A 19,983-nucleotide genomic window follows, 5' to 3' on the forward strand; every position below is an offset into this window, starting at 1 on the left:
ATCACGTTTATATTTCTTTCAATTTGACTACACTATGGGTATCTTTTTTTAAATATGGGAAGTGGATTTTCCCTCAAGGATTAGATTGATATTAATTCCCTGTTTCACTGGATGTTCATTTTGATAAATACGCTAAAAGCCCAGCACTTGAAAATAAAACTCTTCCCCTCTTTAAATGGCTAATCTCTTTGACTTGCAGCTGTCACGGCCATGGTCACACCCAACAGCCATTACAATGAGCTGAGTATGTGGAGCAGCATAGCAAGAAATCAAACCATGATTACAAGTGCCTCGAGCCTGGTTTAAGGCACGGGCTGATATCTTCAGTGCACAGCCCTCCTCCTTCCCATCTCTCTTCTACACCCTCATCTGCCTCTCTTCCCGCTTCGAGCATGCCTGTACTGCACCTTTCCTTTGCCCTCCACTGCCCCACCTTACTGATCTCATCTGGAGACAGAGCAGGTGCCATGCAGAGATAGAGGAAGGCTGAGGAAGGCATCTCCACCCAGGCTAATGACGCCTGCTCCTTTCTCAGCTCGCTATGCTGAAACAGTTTCTCTGCAGCAGCCAGGCTGAAGCCAGATGAGAGCAAGAAACATCACAGAAGTCGCGGCAGACTGGGGATGGTCTCCTGCAGATGAGGAAGAGATTGTTTCGCGTGTATGCACTCACCTAATAAGATGCTCGCCTTCACATCCACATATACACATGCTGATCTAGAGGTGCGTATCTGTATGCGCTTTCTAAAAACACTCATGTCTGCCAACTCATCAACTTTCAGGGATGCCAACACAGGCTCCTGTCTTGTCACACAGCCCTTACCCCTGGAGTGGTGCTGTATATATATATATATATATATATATATATATATATATATAAAGTACAATTATATCACACTACATACAGTATCACTCACACTAAAGAAGGACTTTTTCCTATCTGTTTTATTGTTCTCATTCTCTCCCTCACTCAGACATTAATGGACATATAACATACACACTGTAACGCACTGTAATGTGGGAAGGCAGCATTTTCCATTGACTTCTGTGTCACTGGGCTGTGATATTCAGCCAAGGTCAGCAGTCATCGGCAGGAGGCCTGCGGAGGAAGAGGCAGTTGAAAAGTTCAAACAGTATGCACATAAACACACACAGATGTACAGTACATAGTCCTGCACTTACATGCACTTCGACAGAGAGCATTATGGCCTGTGCTCCGAATCTGGGACACCACAGGTCACGGCAAGTGACTGTCAAAGAGCACACCGTGTGACTCCCTCTCAGGAAGTGAACAGCACACACCTTAATAATAAGACAAAATCTAATATGAAATCTAATATGATTTGCAGTTACAGTGTAGAGTTGTAGTTCTATATTGAAGTATATACTCTGAAACTATGAATGTGAAATATTTGAATTACTATACGTGCTGTGTGCATCAGCTTTACAAGACTGAGTTAAACTAACTTTGCATACTACTCCAATATTTGGAACACACACACACACACACATACAGATTCACACATTCCCACATCTATTGAGACACGAAAGGGGATGGCAGGATTAACAGATCAGTTCCCAATTTCCCCAAGCCGCCCAGCAGTAATCAGATCATCTTGCACCTGACGTGAGGCCTGAATTCCATTAGGCTTTATTAGCGGTAATTATCCCCTGCTTCCACCCCATGCTGTTCTTTCACTCCCTATCCTTTATTTTTCCTGTGGATTCTGACATTGCCCTCTCCTTCCTCCATCCTCTTACTCTTCCTCCATTTTTGCCTGTTCTTCTCTACTCACATCAACACTGTTAGTGTCATCCCACCCTCGAATTGTCTGGATGGCTCATTCATGCCATGTTTTGTTTTGTTTTGTTTTGTTTTTGTTGTTTTTTTCGGGGGGGTTTGTATTTTTTTCTTTTGCCTTGTGTTTCTGTCTCTTTTTGGCCATTGCCCTCATGTAAACCCACATATTCCTGCTGAAGGTCACTCATGCCAGCCAACACAAGAATTCAGACTTGCATTCATACCCACACATATAAACATTTTGCTTTTACTCATAGTGGACCTAACACTTGTTTCTTTTTGCAGCGGGCCCGGAGATGAGATGGACAATTGTAGACTTTTTCATATAGTGTTTCTCACTCAAGCAGGAAGGAGCATGAGAACTACAGAAAAGGGAAAATCCTCCTGGGAGCAGCTTTTTACTCCCAGTTTGTGTTCATTTGTCCCCCCGCTCCCCTCGGCTGCCTTTGGGAGCGAGTCAGCGATTGTTTTATTGGCTGTTACTGTGTGTCAGGGAGCAAATCGGTTTTTACTCACAGGTGTGAGTGGAGGACAAGTGTGAGTGTTCCATTACTTTTTGTACCAGGTTAGAATTATCTGGGTACAAATGGGTTTGGCTCTCTCTCTCACTCTCTCTCTCTGTGTTGGTGAATAGGGAGTGTATTTGTTAAAAAGGGAGAATTGTGTTTTTATATTTGCTTGTTTGTGCATGAGAAAATAAGTATATGTGTATATATGAGGTGTAGCAAAGTAGATGATGGCGCTGATTCCCTCTGTGCTGTTTATTATCACATTTTGTGTAATTATATAATTACTGCTAATCACCCACCTGAGGTGGCAGTGCTCTGCGGCAACACACTATTACAGAACAAACACAGCGACCTCAGCACATCTCACACTCATTAACACACTCCTCCCTCCCTCATTCTGTTTCTCCCTCTCCCTTTCTTTATCTCTCTCTCTCTTGCTCCCTTTCTCTATGCTCATTATCGCTTGTCTTTATTTACATGCATGAAAACACACGTGCAAACACATGCTTGTGCACACTCTCTCATGTAATGAGGATCCCAATCAACCGTAATGAGATGAATAGCATTTCAGCAGCAGATAGGGGAAATTTATAGAGAGAAAATCTTCCCAGCAGGTATGTTTCTGATGTGAAACGGAAACATGAAGAAAGCACCTCCAAATCACATCTGATGTTCCATCCTTTCGACAGGCAGTTGAGAGAACAGGGTAATAGTGTTGCATTGCCATATACTGCACATTAGTTAACTGAATGTGCCAGTTTCCAAATGTGAGAGAATGGTGGGGGTTTTTTTTGTTTTTGTTTTTTTTTGTTTTTTTTTGGGGGCAGGGGGTGTGATGGTGTGTTGTTTTTTTTTTGGGGGGGGGGGGGGGTTAGTGAGAGCTATTCCGAGGCAAAAGATAGAGCTCACATTTCAGACTCCATTTCAAAGTACATGAAATTCAATATACCACTCCAATCTAGTGCACGCTGTCGTTGCTTATGCCAGTAATAGCAATCAGAGATATTGTATTCACTCCCCGCAGCCTCCCTGTGTCAATTTATGTTTATGTTTGCCAGTAAATATATTAAATGTCATTTAAGCCTTTTCGAGAAGTTGATTATTTTGCTTTTGTTTTGTGTCGTCTGGTTCTCGCTGTTTGTCATCCTACAGATCTTTGCACAGGCTTTTATTAATCTGCATGCTGGATGGCAACTCTCACTAGTGCTCCCCAATGCCCCACTGTCATCTGGTTGTGTAAATATCCCTGCTAAATTAAATTTTACCTCCACGAATGGGCGCAAATTGAAAAGACACATAGACAAATCGAGGTATTGTATTTACACCGATCAGTTGAAAAATTGAGTGACATTTGAGTCTCGCATTAGTATGGACGCCCTCTGGCCTGTAATAGCCAAACCCCTTCCCAACCTTATTTTTGAGCTATGTGAAAAGAATCCAGCGTGAGAGGAAAGGAATTCTGTGGATGAGGAGACCATCCACACACACTGACAGACACACAAACAGAAAAAAACTACGCTGCAGTAGCTAGGGGCCCACTGAGAGGCATTATGCTGCTGACAGTGCAACAGGATGGCACAGAGAGACCACCAAACGTCTCACCCACATAATGAGACAGGGCAGGAGCATTGGGGCCTCTTGAGGAAGAGGGGGGTTGGCGGTGGGAAGAGCCTTTGGAACATGTCAGTCCTCATGTAACCCACAGAGGACGTGCTGGACCCCTCTGTCACCAAGTGTATCTGAAGGATGGCAGCTGCAGACAGAGGCTGACACGCACAGCTCAATTGGCTCATATCTGGCAGGCGGAATACATTTATCAGAAGGCAGAGACACAACACAGCCTAACCATGTTCATCAGATGGAAACGGAACTTTAATTAAGTCTCTGTGTGCTTATAATGTGTGTGTGTGTGTGTGTGTGTGTTTGTGTTGATAAGAGAGCATCTCTCAGCTCTCCCTGACAGATAATAACCTGCGTTAGACTTAAAGAAGACTTGAGACAGAGACTACCTTGCACAGAATTTTTTTCCATCTCCTCAAAGAGTCCCCTTTGCAAACTCTGTAGCACTGCAACTCTACCTCCTCTAAAAATGCTGTCGCAGCACTCCAGAGGCCTCACCGACGCCTATTACTGTACAGCACAACTAGTGTTAGAGGCCTGTTTGTAGGTACAGTATAGACAGATGTATGGCCATCTTCATTCTCATCAAGTATCACTTAGGGAGCCACCTTGTTTTCAAGGAGCTAATGGGCTGTGACATCTTTAGAGTTACTTTTTGCTCTGGGAGGAGACTGTATCCATTACTGTCATCATCAGCTGAGGAGGAATCAGCCAAAACTCTTGCCGCAGTGTTCATCCTGGGTCGTGAAATCAGCAGCTGGTTCAAGTCTCTTGACTAAAGACCAGCCTCTATGTCTCTCTCCCTCTCCTCATCTTTTTCAGTCTCTTTGTTGCTGACCTCTATATCCCGCTCCAGCGTCTTTGTCTGGCCTCCCTTTGGAAAAGCAAAGGGTAGGTGTGCACACAGAGATGAGGGGGACTCCAGCCCAATCTCATTTAGGCAGAGAGAGGGCAGAGTGCCACCAGGAACCTCCACTCAGTTACACCTGAGGGGTCCCTGCTATGGAAGGAGGATATGCAGCTTTGCATGCAAATCGCTTCCGGGACCCATCCGCCTGCCACCTTACACAGGGGCACACAAACACTGGCGCCTGATTAACATGAAGGGTATCAGACCTCCTCTGCAAACATGTGTTAAAGACTGTGATTTCCTCTCTGAGTGTTATATCAATCACATGTGCCCTGGCGCCTGGGAACATAGAGATGACATTCCATGACATTTCATGCAATCCGTGTGTCATAAAGCTGACATAAAGGTTGACATACAGCTTACTTGACGATGGATTGGCTGTCATAAACATTGATGGCACTGCATAACAAATGATGCTAAATTTTCATGGCACTGTCATGACATTGAACAATGTCGTCTCTGCAATCGAATCCGGAGCTCATTTTCCAAGCACTGACCTAAATCTTAGTAATGTCACTTCGACCAACATGTTATGATTGAATGACTCTGTGATTGTACGCTATTTGTCATAAGAAGTCATTATACAGCGTAAATATCATAATCAAACTGTTATTTGTGAAGCCGTTATCCGTGTATTGGGGTCTTAGGAGATCAACATCTTTCCGTGTCTTCAGGATCCAGTTCCCCTACAATTGTATTGTACTTTGAAAAGTCGAAGACACAATTCTCTTTTTGCCTTTCAAAAGCAAATGTATTCTGTAGTGTAGATTGTATGTTACAACAGCTCTTTTGCAATTTATTGTAATGACGTTTTTGATGTATGGACATCAGTAAACACACGTCTACATTCAGTTTTGTGCAAAAACTTCATCCAGTCCTGCCTAATTAATAGCTATATATAAGCAACAAAGATAATTAGAATTCTTTAAAAAAAAAAACGTTTTTGTAGACCTTCCTTCTGTTTTCTCAAGTGTGCGTTTGTGCATGCGCGTGTGTATGCGTACCTCCAGTGCAGGCCAGAAGCCCAGGGCAAGCCAAAGAAATTGGTAGATTGGTCCCTTCTTCATCCGTATGCATGGCTAGACCTCATCCAGAACTCTTTTGTTTTTAATGATAACTGGTTCCATGCATTGTTTACTAAGATGACGGGTCTATTTTCTTCTGATTTATGGCACTGTGGCATTCAAGGAGATACTGTACTTATTACTTTAAATGCAGTATGCAAAAACAAGTCAAAGAGACAGGCAGAAGGAGGGCGGAGGGAGGGTTGTGGACATAAATTAAGGGTCATTGTTTCCCTTCTGCTCCAGACCAAGCAGCTGTTTGTTGAGGTCTAGACAGAGAGCTGAGAGCTGATCACCTTAGGAGGTCACTGCTGCTCTCAGACCCGACTCACTTGGCTGCCAGGACTTTAGAGTGGAGGTGTTGGCATTGTCAAAGTACCCTGTCAACTACATGTTTTTATTTTGTTTTGTGTATTTGGGCAAGCAGCCGGGCTCCCTCCCCGGATCCTTACACACAGAGACAGTGGGAAACTCCCTCTGGTGGTTGAACACCAGTGTCACACACCTAACTGTGGTGATAAAACACCACTCCAGCTAACCCTAACCCTTCCCTTCTCCAGTTCTACTTGGCAGACAACTGTGACAAGACTTTCCTAGATTAATTTTTTTAAGAACAACTTAAGTGCTAAGGAGGTATGGGAGGGCGATGGTGAGGAGAGAGGTAAAGAGGAAGCAGAAGGATAGAAAAGGAGGTGGGATGTCATTGTTTTGAAGGATTTAGTTACAGTAGCACAGAGATCAATTATTCAGCGGAGGCATGCATGGTCGCAGGATTAATGATGCATGCAGCAGATAAATCAACCACTGGTCTGGAACTTCTTTGGGAGAGGGGAAACAATACAAGACAAACATAGAAACATGCTTGACGCTGGCATTTTATATCCATCCTTTGCCATTAGTAACCTTGAGATTTCAGGAGACAATGGGAACGCAGAGCACATCCAGCAACAAATAACCATCCAGATTTGGGGATGTAATGTCAAAGAATGAGCACATTATATCATCTTGAATGCCAATTTGGCTCCGAAGGACAGAAGTATCTCTCAGTCCTCAGACTGTGGAAGGATATGAAAAAGGAGGGCTGTAGTTGCTGTTGAGAGATTGAAACGATGCTATATATTACAACCTCTGGAGACCTGTCGGCACTCCAACTTACTAGCCCCTTACCACCATTTCTGTCTGTCTCTGTCTTTCTCTCTCACTCTCTCTGTCTTATTCTCACTTTGACTTTGCTCCGGGTCATTTTACCCTTTCTGCTTTACCGTTACATTTCTCATCACACCCCCTTTGTGTATTCACACAGTGTATCTAGCCATGTACTTGTCTGCCTGGCTGTACTTGTATTTGTATGTGTGTGTGCATCTCTCTGTCGGTTTGAATTTGCTACACTCAGGCCCCTTCCTCCCTCCTCTTGTAGTTGTCTGTTTTGGCTGCCAGGTTGTACCCGTCTGGTACCTCAGGTATGTTTTAGCCCATGCATCTGTGTGCGCCTATAATTCCCTTCATTTATTTTGTCTCCCCTCCTTATCTGTCCGTCTCCTTTATCTGTCTGCTCCCTAGCTGCTGCCCCCGCTGAAAACAGCCCTCATGGCCTTCCTTCTCCTACAGTTGAAATTTCATACCCTGGTCAGGCTCCCATCTTCAAACGCTAAGCTCTGCCCAGCCAGAATGTCAAATCAATCCAGTCTCAGTCAAATTCTTCTTTCTCTTTCTGTTTGTTTCTATGGGCCTCTTATTCTCGCCCAGTCTTTCTCTTGCTATCTCATATTTTTCTGTGCATCTCTTTCCTGTACACACGTTTACTATTTAATGTATTTTCTCCGTTCCTCTGTCCTCTCAGTGGTTATCTTCATATGTAGCACTCGTGCACCGCTGTGTCCAGAAGTGTTTCTGTGAAACCAAAGCTAAGGTTCACCTACCACATTTGAGTAGTGTAATTAATTAAGAGTGGAGAAAGTATGGAGGATTTTGGCCATATCAAAGGAGCAACAGGACACAGAGAGTCATTTTGCATATGAGTGATCGTGGAGGAGGGAATGAGGGAGGAAAGAAGAGGGGCGAAGGCAGCGAGACAGCTATGGTGGAAGTGGGAGGATCAAAGCAGAGGATGGTGGCAGAGTGCTGTCCCCTGCTGTGCAGCTCAGATAAAGACAGGTTAGCACCACAGGTATCCTCAGTAAGAGGGAGCCAGGCACGAGGCCAGGGGAGATGCATGAACAAGCCAGCTTACAAACATCTCATAATAACTCAGGCAGAAGAAGCCCTCTGAATTAAAGTGTCACTTTTCATTTGCTTTCCTTTCCCTCTTTTTGGCTCACTCGCTGATTTTCCCCTCTCTTTCTTTCTATCTTACTCGTTCTCTCTTGTCTGCTTGTCCCGCCCCCATAACCAACCCCCCCCCCTCACAACGAACATAACATGGACTCCTTCAGTTGCCTTCCCCACTGTCTTCATCACAGGGCTGCCTGGGGGCTCTCAGGCTCTTCCATCTGCCTGCTGTGTGTCTGCAGCTCTCCCTGTCTTTCTTTGCTCGTCTCACTGTCTGTTTGTGGCAATCCCCGTCTCTCCAAATCTGTCTTTTGTGTGTTTGGCTGTGTCTCTGTCTGCAGGGCTTTCTGTCTCCCCACACATGCAAAGTCAGAAGTATGAGCATTAGCAAAGTTAAAGTTTTTTGGCTATATTCTCATTTACAGTGGAATACAGACAGATTAATATTCCACAAAGGAGATGCTGTCTTGGGTCAACACTTGTTGGAACGATGGCAGCAGCCAAGCTTAGCATTCACTCATAGCTTGGCACTCTAGCAATATTTCGTCAGTACTGTGTGTGCTTCACCAAGTCAGTCTGGTTATCTATCTAGCGGACCGCTCCAGAACACACTTCTGTTTTCAGTGTAATACTGTTGACCTGTACACCCTGATAGGCCCAAACTCAAGGGTATGTGTTAACAGAGAAACAGCTCCATGGCCAGAAGTATTATTATTATTTCAAATTCAGTTGGATGATTTGTTGTTGAAATCACGGCTCTGCACAGGGGATATGACATGGGAGGCAGCATATACAGTCTGGGTGTAGATTGCCACTGGTTCCATAGTACCTCCATGATCAGTGTCATTACCGTCATTGTTCTCAATCCTACTAATATCGCCGCTGAGCCTAGCTGTCAAAAACTGGGTGTGCTAAGTGCTGCCGGGGCTAAGGAGGGTTGTGGAGAATGGGGATAGAAAAGAAGTACCCAGATGCCGATGAAGGCTGTTGCCATGCTCTGAAGTGGAGGACCATCTTTGCCACAGTCTTGGGAGTGGATGGGGCAGCTATCAGTCTTTAATTGGGCACTGTGGGCCATAATGAGATCTCAGAGTATGGAGAAAGGGAATGAGGGACAATGAGAGATACAGAGCGATATGGAGGGCCGAAGAGTGGGTTGAACCTGGTGTGCTTTAATGCAGCGCGTATTGGCAGGTGTCGCTCTGCCTAATTTCACGCCTCTGTGAACGAATGTGCACCCAGACGATCGCCACTTCCAAGTCTCTTCTTTCTCTCCCTCTCCCTCCCTCCATTTCAGTCTTCCTGCTTTAATGTATGGTCAGTTGCAGCGATGTGTTGGTTCTTTCGAACGGCTGTGTGATCTGGCGTGTACAGAGCCCGGATTTTGTTTCCTCTGAAACGTGGGGCCATGCTTGTGGGCTCCATGACAGGCTAAATGTGCAGAATAAGCACTAAATGGAGGAATGGTGACAGTTAAGGAAGCATAAGGGCCCTTCTCTTCCATCTGCCTCATCCAGGCCATATGACGAGGAATGATTTGATTCTTGTTCTTTAACTTCTGTCAGTAATCCGGCCTGTAGGATTGTTGGCAGGTGGTTTGAGCTGACGACGGAGGGTGGGTGGGTGAGTGGGGGGGTCAACCAGTGGAGTATATGTTAGTGTGTGTATGTGTGTGTGTGTGTGTGTGTGTGTGTGTGTGTGTGTGTGTGTGTGTGTGTGTGTGTTTGTGTTTGTACGTCACACAGTGGGACTTTCAGAGTTTGACTTTGGGGCATCCCATGGCAGCAGAGACGAACAGATTTCTGATCCTTGCAGTTCTGTCCGGCTTCTCATGAAACCCTCTGATACTCCTCAAACCACTTCTCCTATCCTCAGCCTCTTACCCTTCCTCACCCTTCTTCTCTCTTTCTTACTCATCCTTTACCCTCCTCTCCCCTCATCACTGTTCTTCCTTCCTCACCCCTCCACACCCTTTCTCGCCCCTCCTTCCTGTAGTCTGTGTTTGTGTTGGGAAGATTAAGCTGCTCTGACAAAGCTGTGTTTACAAATATGCAGGCAGAGAAACAGGCCAAGCGACGCTGAATAGGAATAGAATACAAATTGCTTTTTTATCTCTCTTAGGGCCAGGGCGAGAGAAAATGTGTTTGCGATTGTTGCTCCTCCGCCTGTGAAGGATAAAGCCTCAGTACTGGGTTTGGGCTCCCTGTTAGCATTCATTCTATCCTCTCCTCTCTCTGTCTCACTCTCTCTCTGTCTCTCTGTCCTCCCACTCCCTTTTCTTCCCCCCATGCTCTTTCTCCTCTTTGTCTGCTCCACACTCTCTGTCTCTTCCTCCCCTGGCAGGAATTTTTTTTCTTGCTGTTTCCTTGGTAATCATATCTCCTCTCCTCTTCCCTCCCAAACTCTCACGTCTCCCTGATGTTTCCTCCTCTCTGCTCTATATGTGCACTACTCCCTCTCCCATCACCTCGTTCCCTCTACAATTTTCTCCATTCCTCTCCTCTTTCATGTTTCCATACAAGCGGAATATCTCTCTCTGTTGCTCTCTCCCTCTCTCTCCATCCATCTATCCTTTTTTCTCTCCTCCGCTCAGTAGGACTTGTCATGATTTACAGTCTCTTTCAGCTCTTCCTTGCTCACACCGGAGATATTGGAAATTTGGAGTGCCTATAGATCACGGCAGGGGGAGAAGGCGTGAGCCTCCACTAATCAGCCTTAACAGAACTGTGCAGCATTACAAATCTGAGCTCTCTCTTACAATTAGACAGCATGTCTGCCTGGCATAACCCACAGCAGGGAGGCTGAGCCTGTGATGTCATCTTCAGCAGGTTTCTACTGTGTGTGTGTGTGTGTGTGTGTGTGTGTGTGTGTGTGTGTGTGTGTGTGTGTGTGTGTGTGTGTGTGTGTGTGTGTGTGTGTGTGTCTGTGTGTGTGTGTGTTTTAGAGGAAAACAGAGAGTTGGATGGTTTGCTCTCATTAATGCAGGGGACATGCTCCCCTTCTCCACACAGTGGCACTTTTATCCTTACCTCAGCTAACACAAGGGAAGGTTAATGGGCGGTCATACAGACTCAAACAATGCCATCTATGTTTATTAAGCAGCAGTCTCACCATGTGATACTTTTATTAATGAATTATTTAATTTCAAATACAGGACATGCCTTGAGGCCTGGATAGGCACTGAGCTTTTGAGGACAATGTCAGGAGAAAAATCCAAAGGCAGATCAATTTTTTTTTTTTTTCTTTTCCTTTGTTGCTTGCCTACTACATACTGTAGCTACATCTGTACCTGTAACTCTCTTCCCCTTCTGTCCCTGTCTCGGATGTACAAGTGAAAACATATCCATGTTCTGTGTTGACATCCCCTTCTCTAACACCTACATTTAGGTTTAACTAAGCATGATGGAGAGACCAGGTACAGGAAAGTCTTCGTAGACTCAGCTATTCCCACCCACTTAAAGTGACAGCTAAAATCTGACCTCTGACTTTGTGTTTTTAAACTGTGGCCCTGTCTGATTGTTGTATCTATTTCTCCTTTTTTATAATGGAATAAAGTGCCTGTCGTAGTTGATAGCTCCAGGTTCGTAATGCAAACAGATGCTCATTACTCTTTTTGCTGCAAGACATATTTTACATGTCTGTTCTAGACAGGCAATCTAGAGGTCAGCTCAGAGGTTAGGTGATAAGGAAGTGGTGTCTTGAGATAATGACCGCTTTACATTTGCCATTTTACCTCTTACACATACACTTAACATCCATTTGTAACCTGTCATCCCTCACATTAGTATAATTCACTGATCTCCTCACATAGACGTTTAGCAGCCAGACGTTTATCCAGTTGCAGCAAGTTCAAACAAAAATTTCCAAGTCGGCCTATTAGCATTTCAAAAACAAAGACTTGACTTGAGCTAATTTAATCTGTAGTACATCTCCAAAGTAAGGCCACTTTTTTATGTGAAGAGCAAAGTGAGTCGAGGAGAAGAGAAAGATAAGAAAAATGTTAGCCTGAGTGAGGGAAAGTGGAAAGAAAATGTTTGCTACCAGTACTGTTTAGGCCTTTACTCATAGTGTGGGTACTTGAGAAGCTGACAGAAGTGCTGCAAGGTTTACTGAGCTTTCCTTTGTTGACAGGCATCAATGTGTTGACTGCTATTGTAGGCTGAGGTCAAGGCAAGGCCTTTACTGGCTCTTTGTGAAGTATAAAAAACAGCCTGATATATTCACTGGTCCAGGCGTTTCACCACTCTTTTTGTGGTAAGGTTTTCAACATTCTTGTTAGGCTTACTTTAAGTGAATAGGCCTTTATGCAGCTCTACATTCAGACAAGGCGCAGCCACAGTTACAAAACTAGTCAAGGTTTGTTTATTCATTGTATCTCTGTATATGTACAGTATATTCCTTAATTTGCGACAGGGTCATATTAACTGAAATATTATTGGATGCATGAATTTCTGATAAGCAGTTTGATGATGATGCGGATTAATTTTACATGCGGTCTGACCGTAACCTCATCCTGTTGAGAATTTATATGCGGCTTGTGTCACTATGTGCCGGTGCACTTATCAGTGTGTGCATTATGCATATTTTTTGTGCTTGTTTCTCTGAACAAATACAGTAGAGTCACATACAGGTACAAACTGTACTTCTGTTTCTGTAGGTGTATGTGCATTATTGTTATCTGCAGGTGTGACTTGGCATACACTAAAAAGTGCATAGCCATGTAGGTGCCTAGGAGTGTTGGGTTTATGTGTTAGTGTGTGTGTGTGTGTGTGTGTGTGTGTGTGTGTGTGTGTGTGTGTGTGTGTGTGTGTGTGTGTGTTTGTGTATGGTGGCATGCCGGAGGCCCCATGCCACCCTTCCATCCCATTAGCTGAGCCCAGCCCCTGCTTGTGTCTGCTTTAACCTTGGCCAGCGGGATAGAGGAGAGGGAAAGTAATTCTAACCTTAAAAACCTGCTGATTAAAGCTAGTTTGGTAGAATTCGATTCCACTTAATGCCTTTGGCCGTGAGCCCAGCTGGCCAGCATTAGCATCAACAGACACCGTGTCTTCAGTCAGGGAGACAGACGTGCATGGGCATGTGCATGAGCTTCCTCTGGCAGATACAAAAGTGCGGCTGTAAACCCCCACATCCCCTCATCTATCTTTATGCCTCTCTGCTCTTTTTCTCTGCCCTCTGTCTCTCATCCCACTTTCATTTCTCCCTCTACCTAAAGTACACCGCCTATACGCAACCTCATCACCACAGTTTTCCTCCCTAAACTGTCTTTCTCTCTTTTGACTTGCATTTGTTCCTGTCTTCCTTAGCTTCAGGAATGAGGCCAGAGAGTGTCAGGGCTTTCAGTGTGGCGAGTGGTCAGGGGGTTCTCTCTGACTGTCTCAGCCCTGATATTGTTTTCCTCTTGAGCTTGATGTATAGCTGTGTTTACTCGTCCAGCGTTGCTAATTAATTCTCCTGTTCAGGGCCTGTTTATCAACTGTGTGTGTTTATTTTACAATGAGTATGCTATTTTTAGAGTCGATCATTTCCATAACACATGCATTTTTTACCAGAGCGTCATTTGTTTTGCTTTGTTGAGGAATTTAGGTTTGTTTTTCTTTTTCTTTTTTCCTTCAGCCTGGGCGCAGCCTGCCAATTCATTTTGTAGCACGTTCAGTTTTGACTGATTTAGAGGCTGCATCTGGTCCAACGGAGAGGACCAGGGAGATAAATCTAAGCCTCTTTTGATTTATTATGTATAATGTCTCATCAACCGTTGCTCAAGTCTTCAGATGCACTGAAGAATTATACTGCTACAACTTTACAAGCAGTGGCTTATTTAAGCGGGTATAAAGAAGGCGAAGAATCTTAATAGAGAAAGTATTAGCTGGGATAAAAGCCACAGTCACTGTGCCAGTAACGTACAGGAGCTGTGCATTTCTCTCTGAATCCAAAATGCAAAAGAGTTACTGTATATTCTGGGCATTCTGGGCATGGTGCCACCCTACCAGACGCTACAGATAATTTGATTCCCGCTGAACAATTGGGAGAGAGCAGAGCAGCGTGGCTGACTGAAAAGACAGCAGGTGAAATGCAGAGCATTACGCTATCAGTAAAAAATGAGCTCATCCTCGAAACTGGAAGTGGCACTTTTCAGTCGCAAGTCATCTAATCACATCTATATTGAGCCGAAAAATCACTGATTGATCAATACTCATCATGGATGCTGTCAATGGCCGGGGTTGTTGAATCTTGCATGGTCCATGAATCTCTATTGAGTATGGATTTTGAATTCCCTCCATGGACAGGGTTTGATAGTACTGCCTGATTGGCTGCTGCTTGAGCTCTATTTATGCTGCCGAGCCCCAGGCTGAATCACCTGCCCCAGGCATCCATGTGAATAGACATATGCAAACAAGCACACAGACAGAAGTACACACCGACAAAATGATACATTCCCTCTAATGAAGCAGTGAGCCAGAAGCGACTTCACCTGTTGGATGTCCATGTGAACAACTGTATAATAGTGCGAAGCAAGTCACTCTATACAGTGAGAGCTGAAAAATGTATCTGAGATCCAACTCTAGATTACTCACATGCAAAGTGAGGATATTTGTGAACAAATGTTAGTTAAGAAATCATTAGAGGACACAAGAGTCATACATGAGTCAATAGTAAAACTATCCTTGAAAGAGAGAGGTCGATATGATGGATGGAAACTGGGAGCTAGGCAGTGTGAATGTAATTTTAAAGATCGGGAAGAAGGGTTTTTATCAAAATGCCAAGCATGTTGTCCATGCATGTGCATATTTCTGTGTGTGAACACATGGATTGTTGGCGTGTGTGCCCTTCCCAGTTGGACTCACAATTCAACAGACAGGCAAATGCGCGGCAGCCTCTGACAGTAAGACGTTTGCATCACTGCAGGAAAACAGCAAATTGCCAACATAAATAAGGTGCCACGCTCTGATTAGGACTGTCTTCACACATCATTATGGTCTAATGAGAGAGTTTCCCCCCCTCTCTCAGTCTCACTATAACTGTGTGTCTGCCTGCCAGTTTTGCCTTCACAGACTTTGGATTTCACTAACCCATCTCGTGCTTTGCCTGAGACATGTCAGACATGATGGATGGATGTAAGTGAGGTGTCGCCAGGGCAACAGGCAGGCCAGGGGCAGCAGTGGCCTCCAGAGGCAGGACAGGTAACCGCTGGTGGCCCTGCCTTTATATCTTTCTTTATTTTGGCTGTTAGAATCTTTATCACTGGGATGTCTGGCCTGCTTGCCCTGTGTGAACTGCAATCCTGCTCCACTCAGGACTGCTTTAACAACCCGGCGGGGGGGGCACAATACCATCTCATTGGGCCAAGCCACCGTTATATCGCCTTGGCCGCTTGCGTGAGTGACAACACCAAATTAATTTGCTGCTTCAGTGTCTGACTTTGGAGGACACACGTCACTGTAACTCTTTATTCCTGCTGTCCGCAGTGGCAGTACATGAGTATATTGTGGACACGCTGCTTGTTAATACTTCTGTTAGCTGTTGTGTATCATTCTTCTATTATGTCTCAATTGCACCCTCAACACAACAGTACACCGATAATACGTTAACGTGTGAACGTGTGTGTATGCACATGCACACCTATGTATTTGTTTCACTCTGTTTGTGTCGGTGTGCAAAAGCTCTTCAAAATTACACATTAGGAAACTGCACTTTTTATGACAGGATATGTGTGTATATGTGTATAATTATGGTTTAATTGCTTTCCCTGTGATGTGCTGTCATCTGTCACAGCCCAAAGACGGCAAATAATGGTTCTGCTGCCGTCACTTTGTCACCCAGACGCTCAGCATGCAGAGAGCAGCAGAAACACCAGTAACTGATATGCGTCTTGAATTACTGATAAGCGCTCAAGTATGATGAGCTTTGTGTATGTGGACGTGCTTGTGCTCTCAAAAGTATCTTGGCCTGCCTTTCTATCAGGGTCTATTGTGATTGTCTGTGTAAGTGTGCATAACGATGTGTGTAAGAGTGTAACAGCATGTGTCTGTGCTTGTGTGAATACCTCTGTGTTTATGAGTGGGTGTAGTTTTGTGTTCATTTTCCAATTCTGCATGTGTGTGTGTGAGTGTGTGTGACGGTGTTTATGTGAGTGGGCTGGTGGGAATGTTATGTGAGGGTGAGGGTGCAAAAGCTTACTTGTGTGTGCAAATGTGTTTGATGCTTACTGTATATCGGCACTGACAGGTGCAACAGTTGTGTTATGCTTTAAGCTGCTTGTTTGTCTGGCACACTGCTTTGTGTGGTTGAGAAATGGAGTAAACAGAGGGAGAGGAAAGCAGCCTGGGGGCTAATTTATTCACTCCCCAGTCGCCCTAGTCACAGAGGCCGGTTGCAGCGGCCCACCTGTCAATCCTGAGAAGCATGCCATAGCCCTATCCAAGTGCACACAGCCACACCACAACCCACTCTCAGTAGGCCAAGTGCTTTAGGCTAGAACAGTATTAACCATGATATATCAATAAACTCTCCGTAATCAGAATTAACAAGACGGCCAGTTTTTTTAGTGCACAAGCATCATCTAAAAGTCTGCCATTTTCCATGTGTGATGAAAATAAACGTGGACTCACAGTTGTTTCAGCGTTGGTTTTGAAATTTTAAGTCAAATATTGAATAGACAGAATGCTAACATTTCTGTTTGTTAGCACATTTCGCACCAGTATTGCAACACATGACTGTAGTGAAATATATAAACAGTGTAATGCTTTATTGACAAATGTAACGTATTACATCATGACTGCCTAATCCCTGAAAAGTGTACGAAGTAATGATTATAACATAAATACTCACAAAAATGCACAGTGGAAATGTTTGAGCTGGTAGCAGTTGTAGTTGACTGTAGTAATGTGATGCTCAATGCACTGTGGGAGTGGGAGGAAGTGTCTGTCCATGGCCAGTGTGGAGTAATGGATAACAGAGCTATGAGAGTAGGAGGAGGCATACATCCTATTTCAGACAGCTGTAACGGATGAGAGTACAGCAAAATATGAGAAGAGGAGGAAGTCCGCATGCCTTCAGTATCTCAAACTCGCAAAAGCAGAGTCCGGTAGTATTGAAATCAGTTCACAATAGATGTTATTGGCACAATCAAGGCTGATGAGAATTTGTTGTCTGTGAATTGGTCATAAGATCTTTGAATGTGTTGGACACACACGGCCACATTCATGTGTTTGTGCATCTATGTGATGTGTTTGTTTTTTTTCTTTTAAGCCATGTCTCTCACTATGTGCCCAGCCATTTAGCTGTGCCGAGGTACTCTGGTATAATTGATCAGACAGTTTGATGTTGGTAAATGAGTATTTATAAAGACTGGCATCTTCTGCAGACCCTGCTCTTTCTAACTAGGTTTTAGTTAAACTAGAGGAGCACATGACACACTTCAAGGCGCCTATTTATCACATGGTCCTGCGATGGAACCCAACGTCCCCATGCTCGGCCGTCCACCCTCCCTCTCCCCTTCCCCACTCCTGCCCACTTCCCCACCACCCACCCAAATGCCTCTATAGTGCTCAAAGAAACCCAGCTCAACTCAAACAACACACACCCGCTGAATAATGAGGCTGTGTCAGTATAAGTGTGTGCATGTCTGTACATCCAGACATTTGATTTCTTCTGATTCCTAAACAGATATTTATGCCATAGAGGAACAAAGCTCAACCCTCTCGACCTGCTTGTTTGATTTATTCCTGTAAGAAAAGCCAAGTTTCCTGACTTAAGAGCAACTTTTTTTTTCCAATATTTCCTAGCTGGTGAGGCTGGGGGGAGAGGAAAGTGCTGTAGACTTGTGTTGCTGCTGTAAACAAGCAAAAGCAGGCTAGCCATCCCTCTGGGTCACCTGGGAGCCAGGGCCATGGGTCTTCCAGAGGAGGAATGAGGAGGACAGAGAACGGGAGGAGGATAAATGCTGCTTGCTCACGTTCCTTGCTGATATGTTCTTCATTGGGTTTTTTTGTCTGCTGCCGGCTGGTGAAAAATGTCTCCTGGCCCTTCTGCCAGATACTACGAGGCGTTATCAGCCCTGCCTAGGTCTCTCCACGGTAACGAGCCCCAAGGCACAGTATTATCTGTTTACGATAAGGATATTAATAACACTGTGCTCTAGTTATGTGCTGGGGTGCCCTGCATGGTTATGGGTGTGTGGGGTGGAGTACGGAGCACCTGAATCATTCTGTCAAGGGCTCTCTCCAGACAGGACACGGTGAAAGTGGAAGAGAGGGAAGGAAAGGAAGGAAGGAGTCATATAGTGACAGTGCTGAGGTCGTCAGTGGTTAACCCCATCCACTTTCTCCCTTCAGATCACTGTCTTTGTTTCAAGAACAATAGCTTGACCATCTGCCAGCAGGTTCATGTGGGAGTTGTCATGAGGAGGGAAGAGGTCGGGGGTTCAAGGGTCACACCTGTGATGGTCAGCAGAGAGGTCAGCCTATTGTCTGCACTTTACTGTTGTGTAATGTCCCCTCTTTCTGTCCTTCTTTCTCTCTTCCTCTACTATCTCCCTTCCTTCCAGTGTCTGTATGGCTGTTACGTCCACTCCTCCATCATCCCCACCTTCCACCGTAGGTGCTACTGGCTGCTCCAGGTAAGAGCTCCTCTTTTCCTCCTCTACAGTTCACCACACTTTAGTTTCTCACTCTCAAACTCTCACAGCCTATCCAGAAGAACTTGAATAAGTTGCATGATATCGGTTTCCATTTAACCGAAGCATTTTCCTTTGACAGCCAGCAGGCAGACATCCACCTATCCCCCCACCACCTCCCACTCTTTCTTCTCTTTTCTCTCCCAAGCCTCCATTTCCCTTATCTTTCCCAGTCATTCACTTTTCTGATGGCATTGCCCATACACCGCAGCCAGGAAGAGGACGGTATCTCAGTCTGCTAAAAGCTTTGCCATCTCCCTTGTCTAACAGCTGCAGTGATGGGCAGTAAAAGCATGATGGAAGAGGTTCCCTGTACAGTATAGTGTGCTTACAGTGGGTCGTCAAGTGCGCAGGCTGAGAGTGGTTGTAAATAGTAGTCCTTTGATCACCTCCCCAATACATCTCATCATTCTTGTTTAGCATGGCAGCCATTATTGTTGGAAGGTTCCTGATAAGTACGACCATTCAAACACACAATATTAAGGGAGCATAAGCACACACACAGAGAACAGGGGTGTGTGGAGCGGCTGCTATTTTTGTCTTTCTTTCCATCTATCTGTCTGTCTATCTGTAGTTCTTGGTCTCGCATACAGTTTATTCTAGTATAAAATGTGCGAAGAAAAACCATCTTTGGGATAAATACACTTTGGCTACTGTGCCGCTACTTCAGTTTCTCTATGTTGTATTTTCTGAAGACAAGAATTTTCGAGTCATAACATCTCTGCTGCACTGAATAGACCCAGAAGACAAATCCATTTGTAGTCGTACCAACCCCCCTTTGCAATGACTGTTAGTGAAAGAGGAGAGCAGACTGGTAGGGAAAAGACAAAAAGAGAAAAAACTGGTCACAACGACGCTTAAATACTAATCAAAATAATTAGAGTGTTCCCACAGCAAACAAAGCTTTTCAAACAACTGTTTATTTCTCTCTCACTCTCTGTTGGCACTGTGTGTGTCACAGGCAGTAATAACAACACCAGCAGACAAACGGCATGTCTCTTCCTGTCTCTTCTGAGTTCAGTCAGCTAAACCACTCAGGTTATTTTCCCTTCAAATATATTTTCCAAATAATTAGAGGTACAGTATATTGTTAAAAATGTTAAGTGGTTGGGAGCGAGAAAAACCTTGAAACAATGT

At 44.6% G+C, this 19,983-nt stretch overlaps 1 protein-coding gene across 1 annotated transcript in view; it reads left to right on the forward strand.

Annotated features, from left to right (window-relative positions):
- camta1a (calmodulin binding transcription activator 1a) overlaps positions 1–19,983 on the forward strand; it is a 279,419-nt gene that overhangs the window by 200,869 nt on the left and 58,567 nt on the right. The window contains exon 5 of the mRNA XM_040152963.1: positions 18,718–18,789. Within this exon, the coding sequence (XP_040008897.1) occupies positions 18,718–18,789 (72 nt within the window). The remainder of the gene's footprint in view (positions 1–18,717; positions 18,790–19,983) is intronic.

Source organism: Xiphias gladius, chromosome 18, assembly GCF_016859285.1.
Source record: "Xiphias gladius isolate SHS-SW01 ecotype Sanya breed wild chromosome 18, ASM1685928v1, whole genome shotgun sequence".
Lineage (NCBI taxonomy): Eukaryota > Metazoa > Chordata > Actinopteri > Istiophoriformes > Xiphiidae > Xiphias > Xiphias gladius.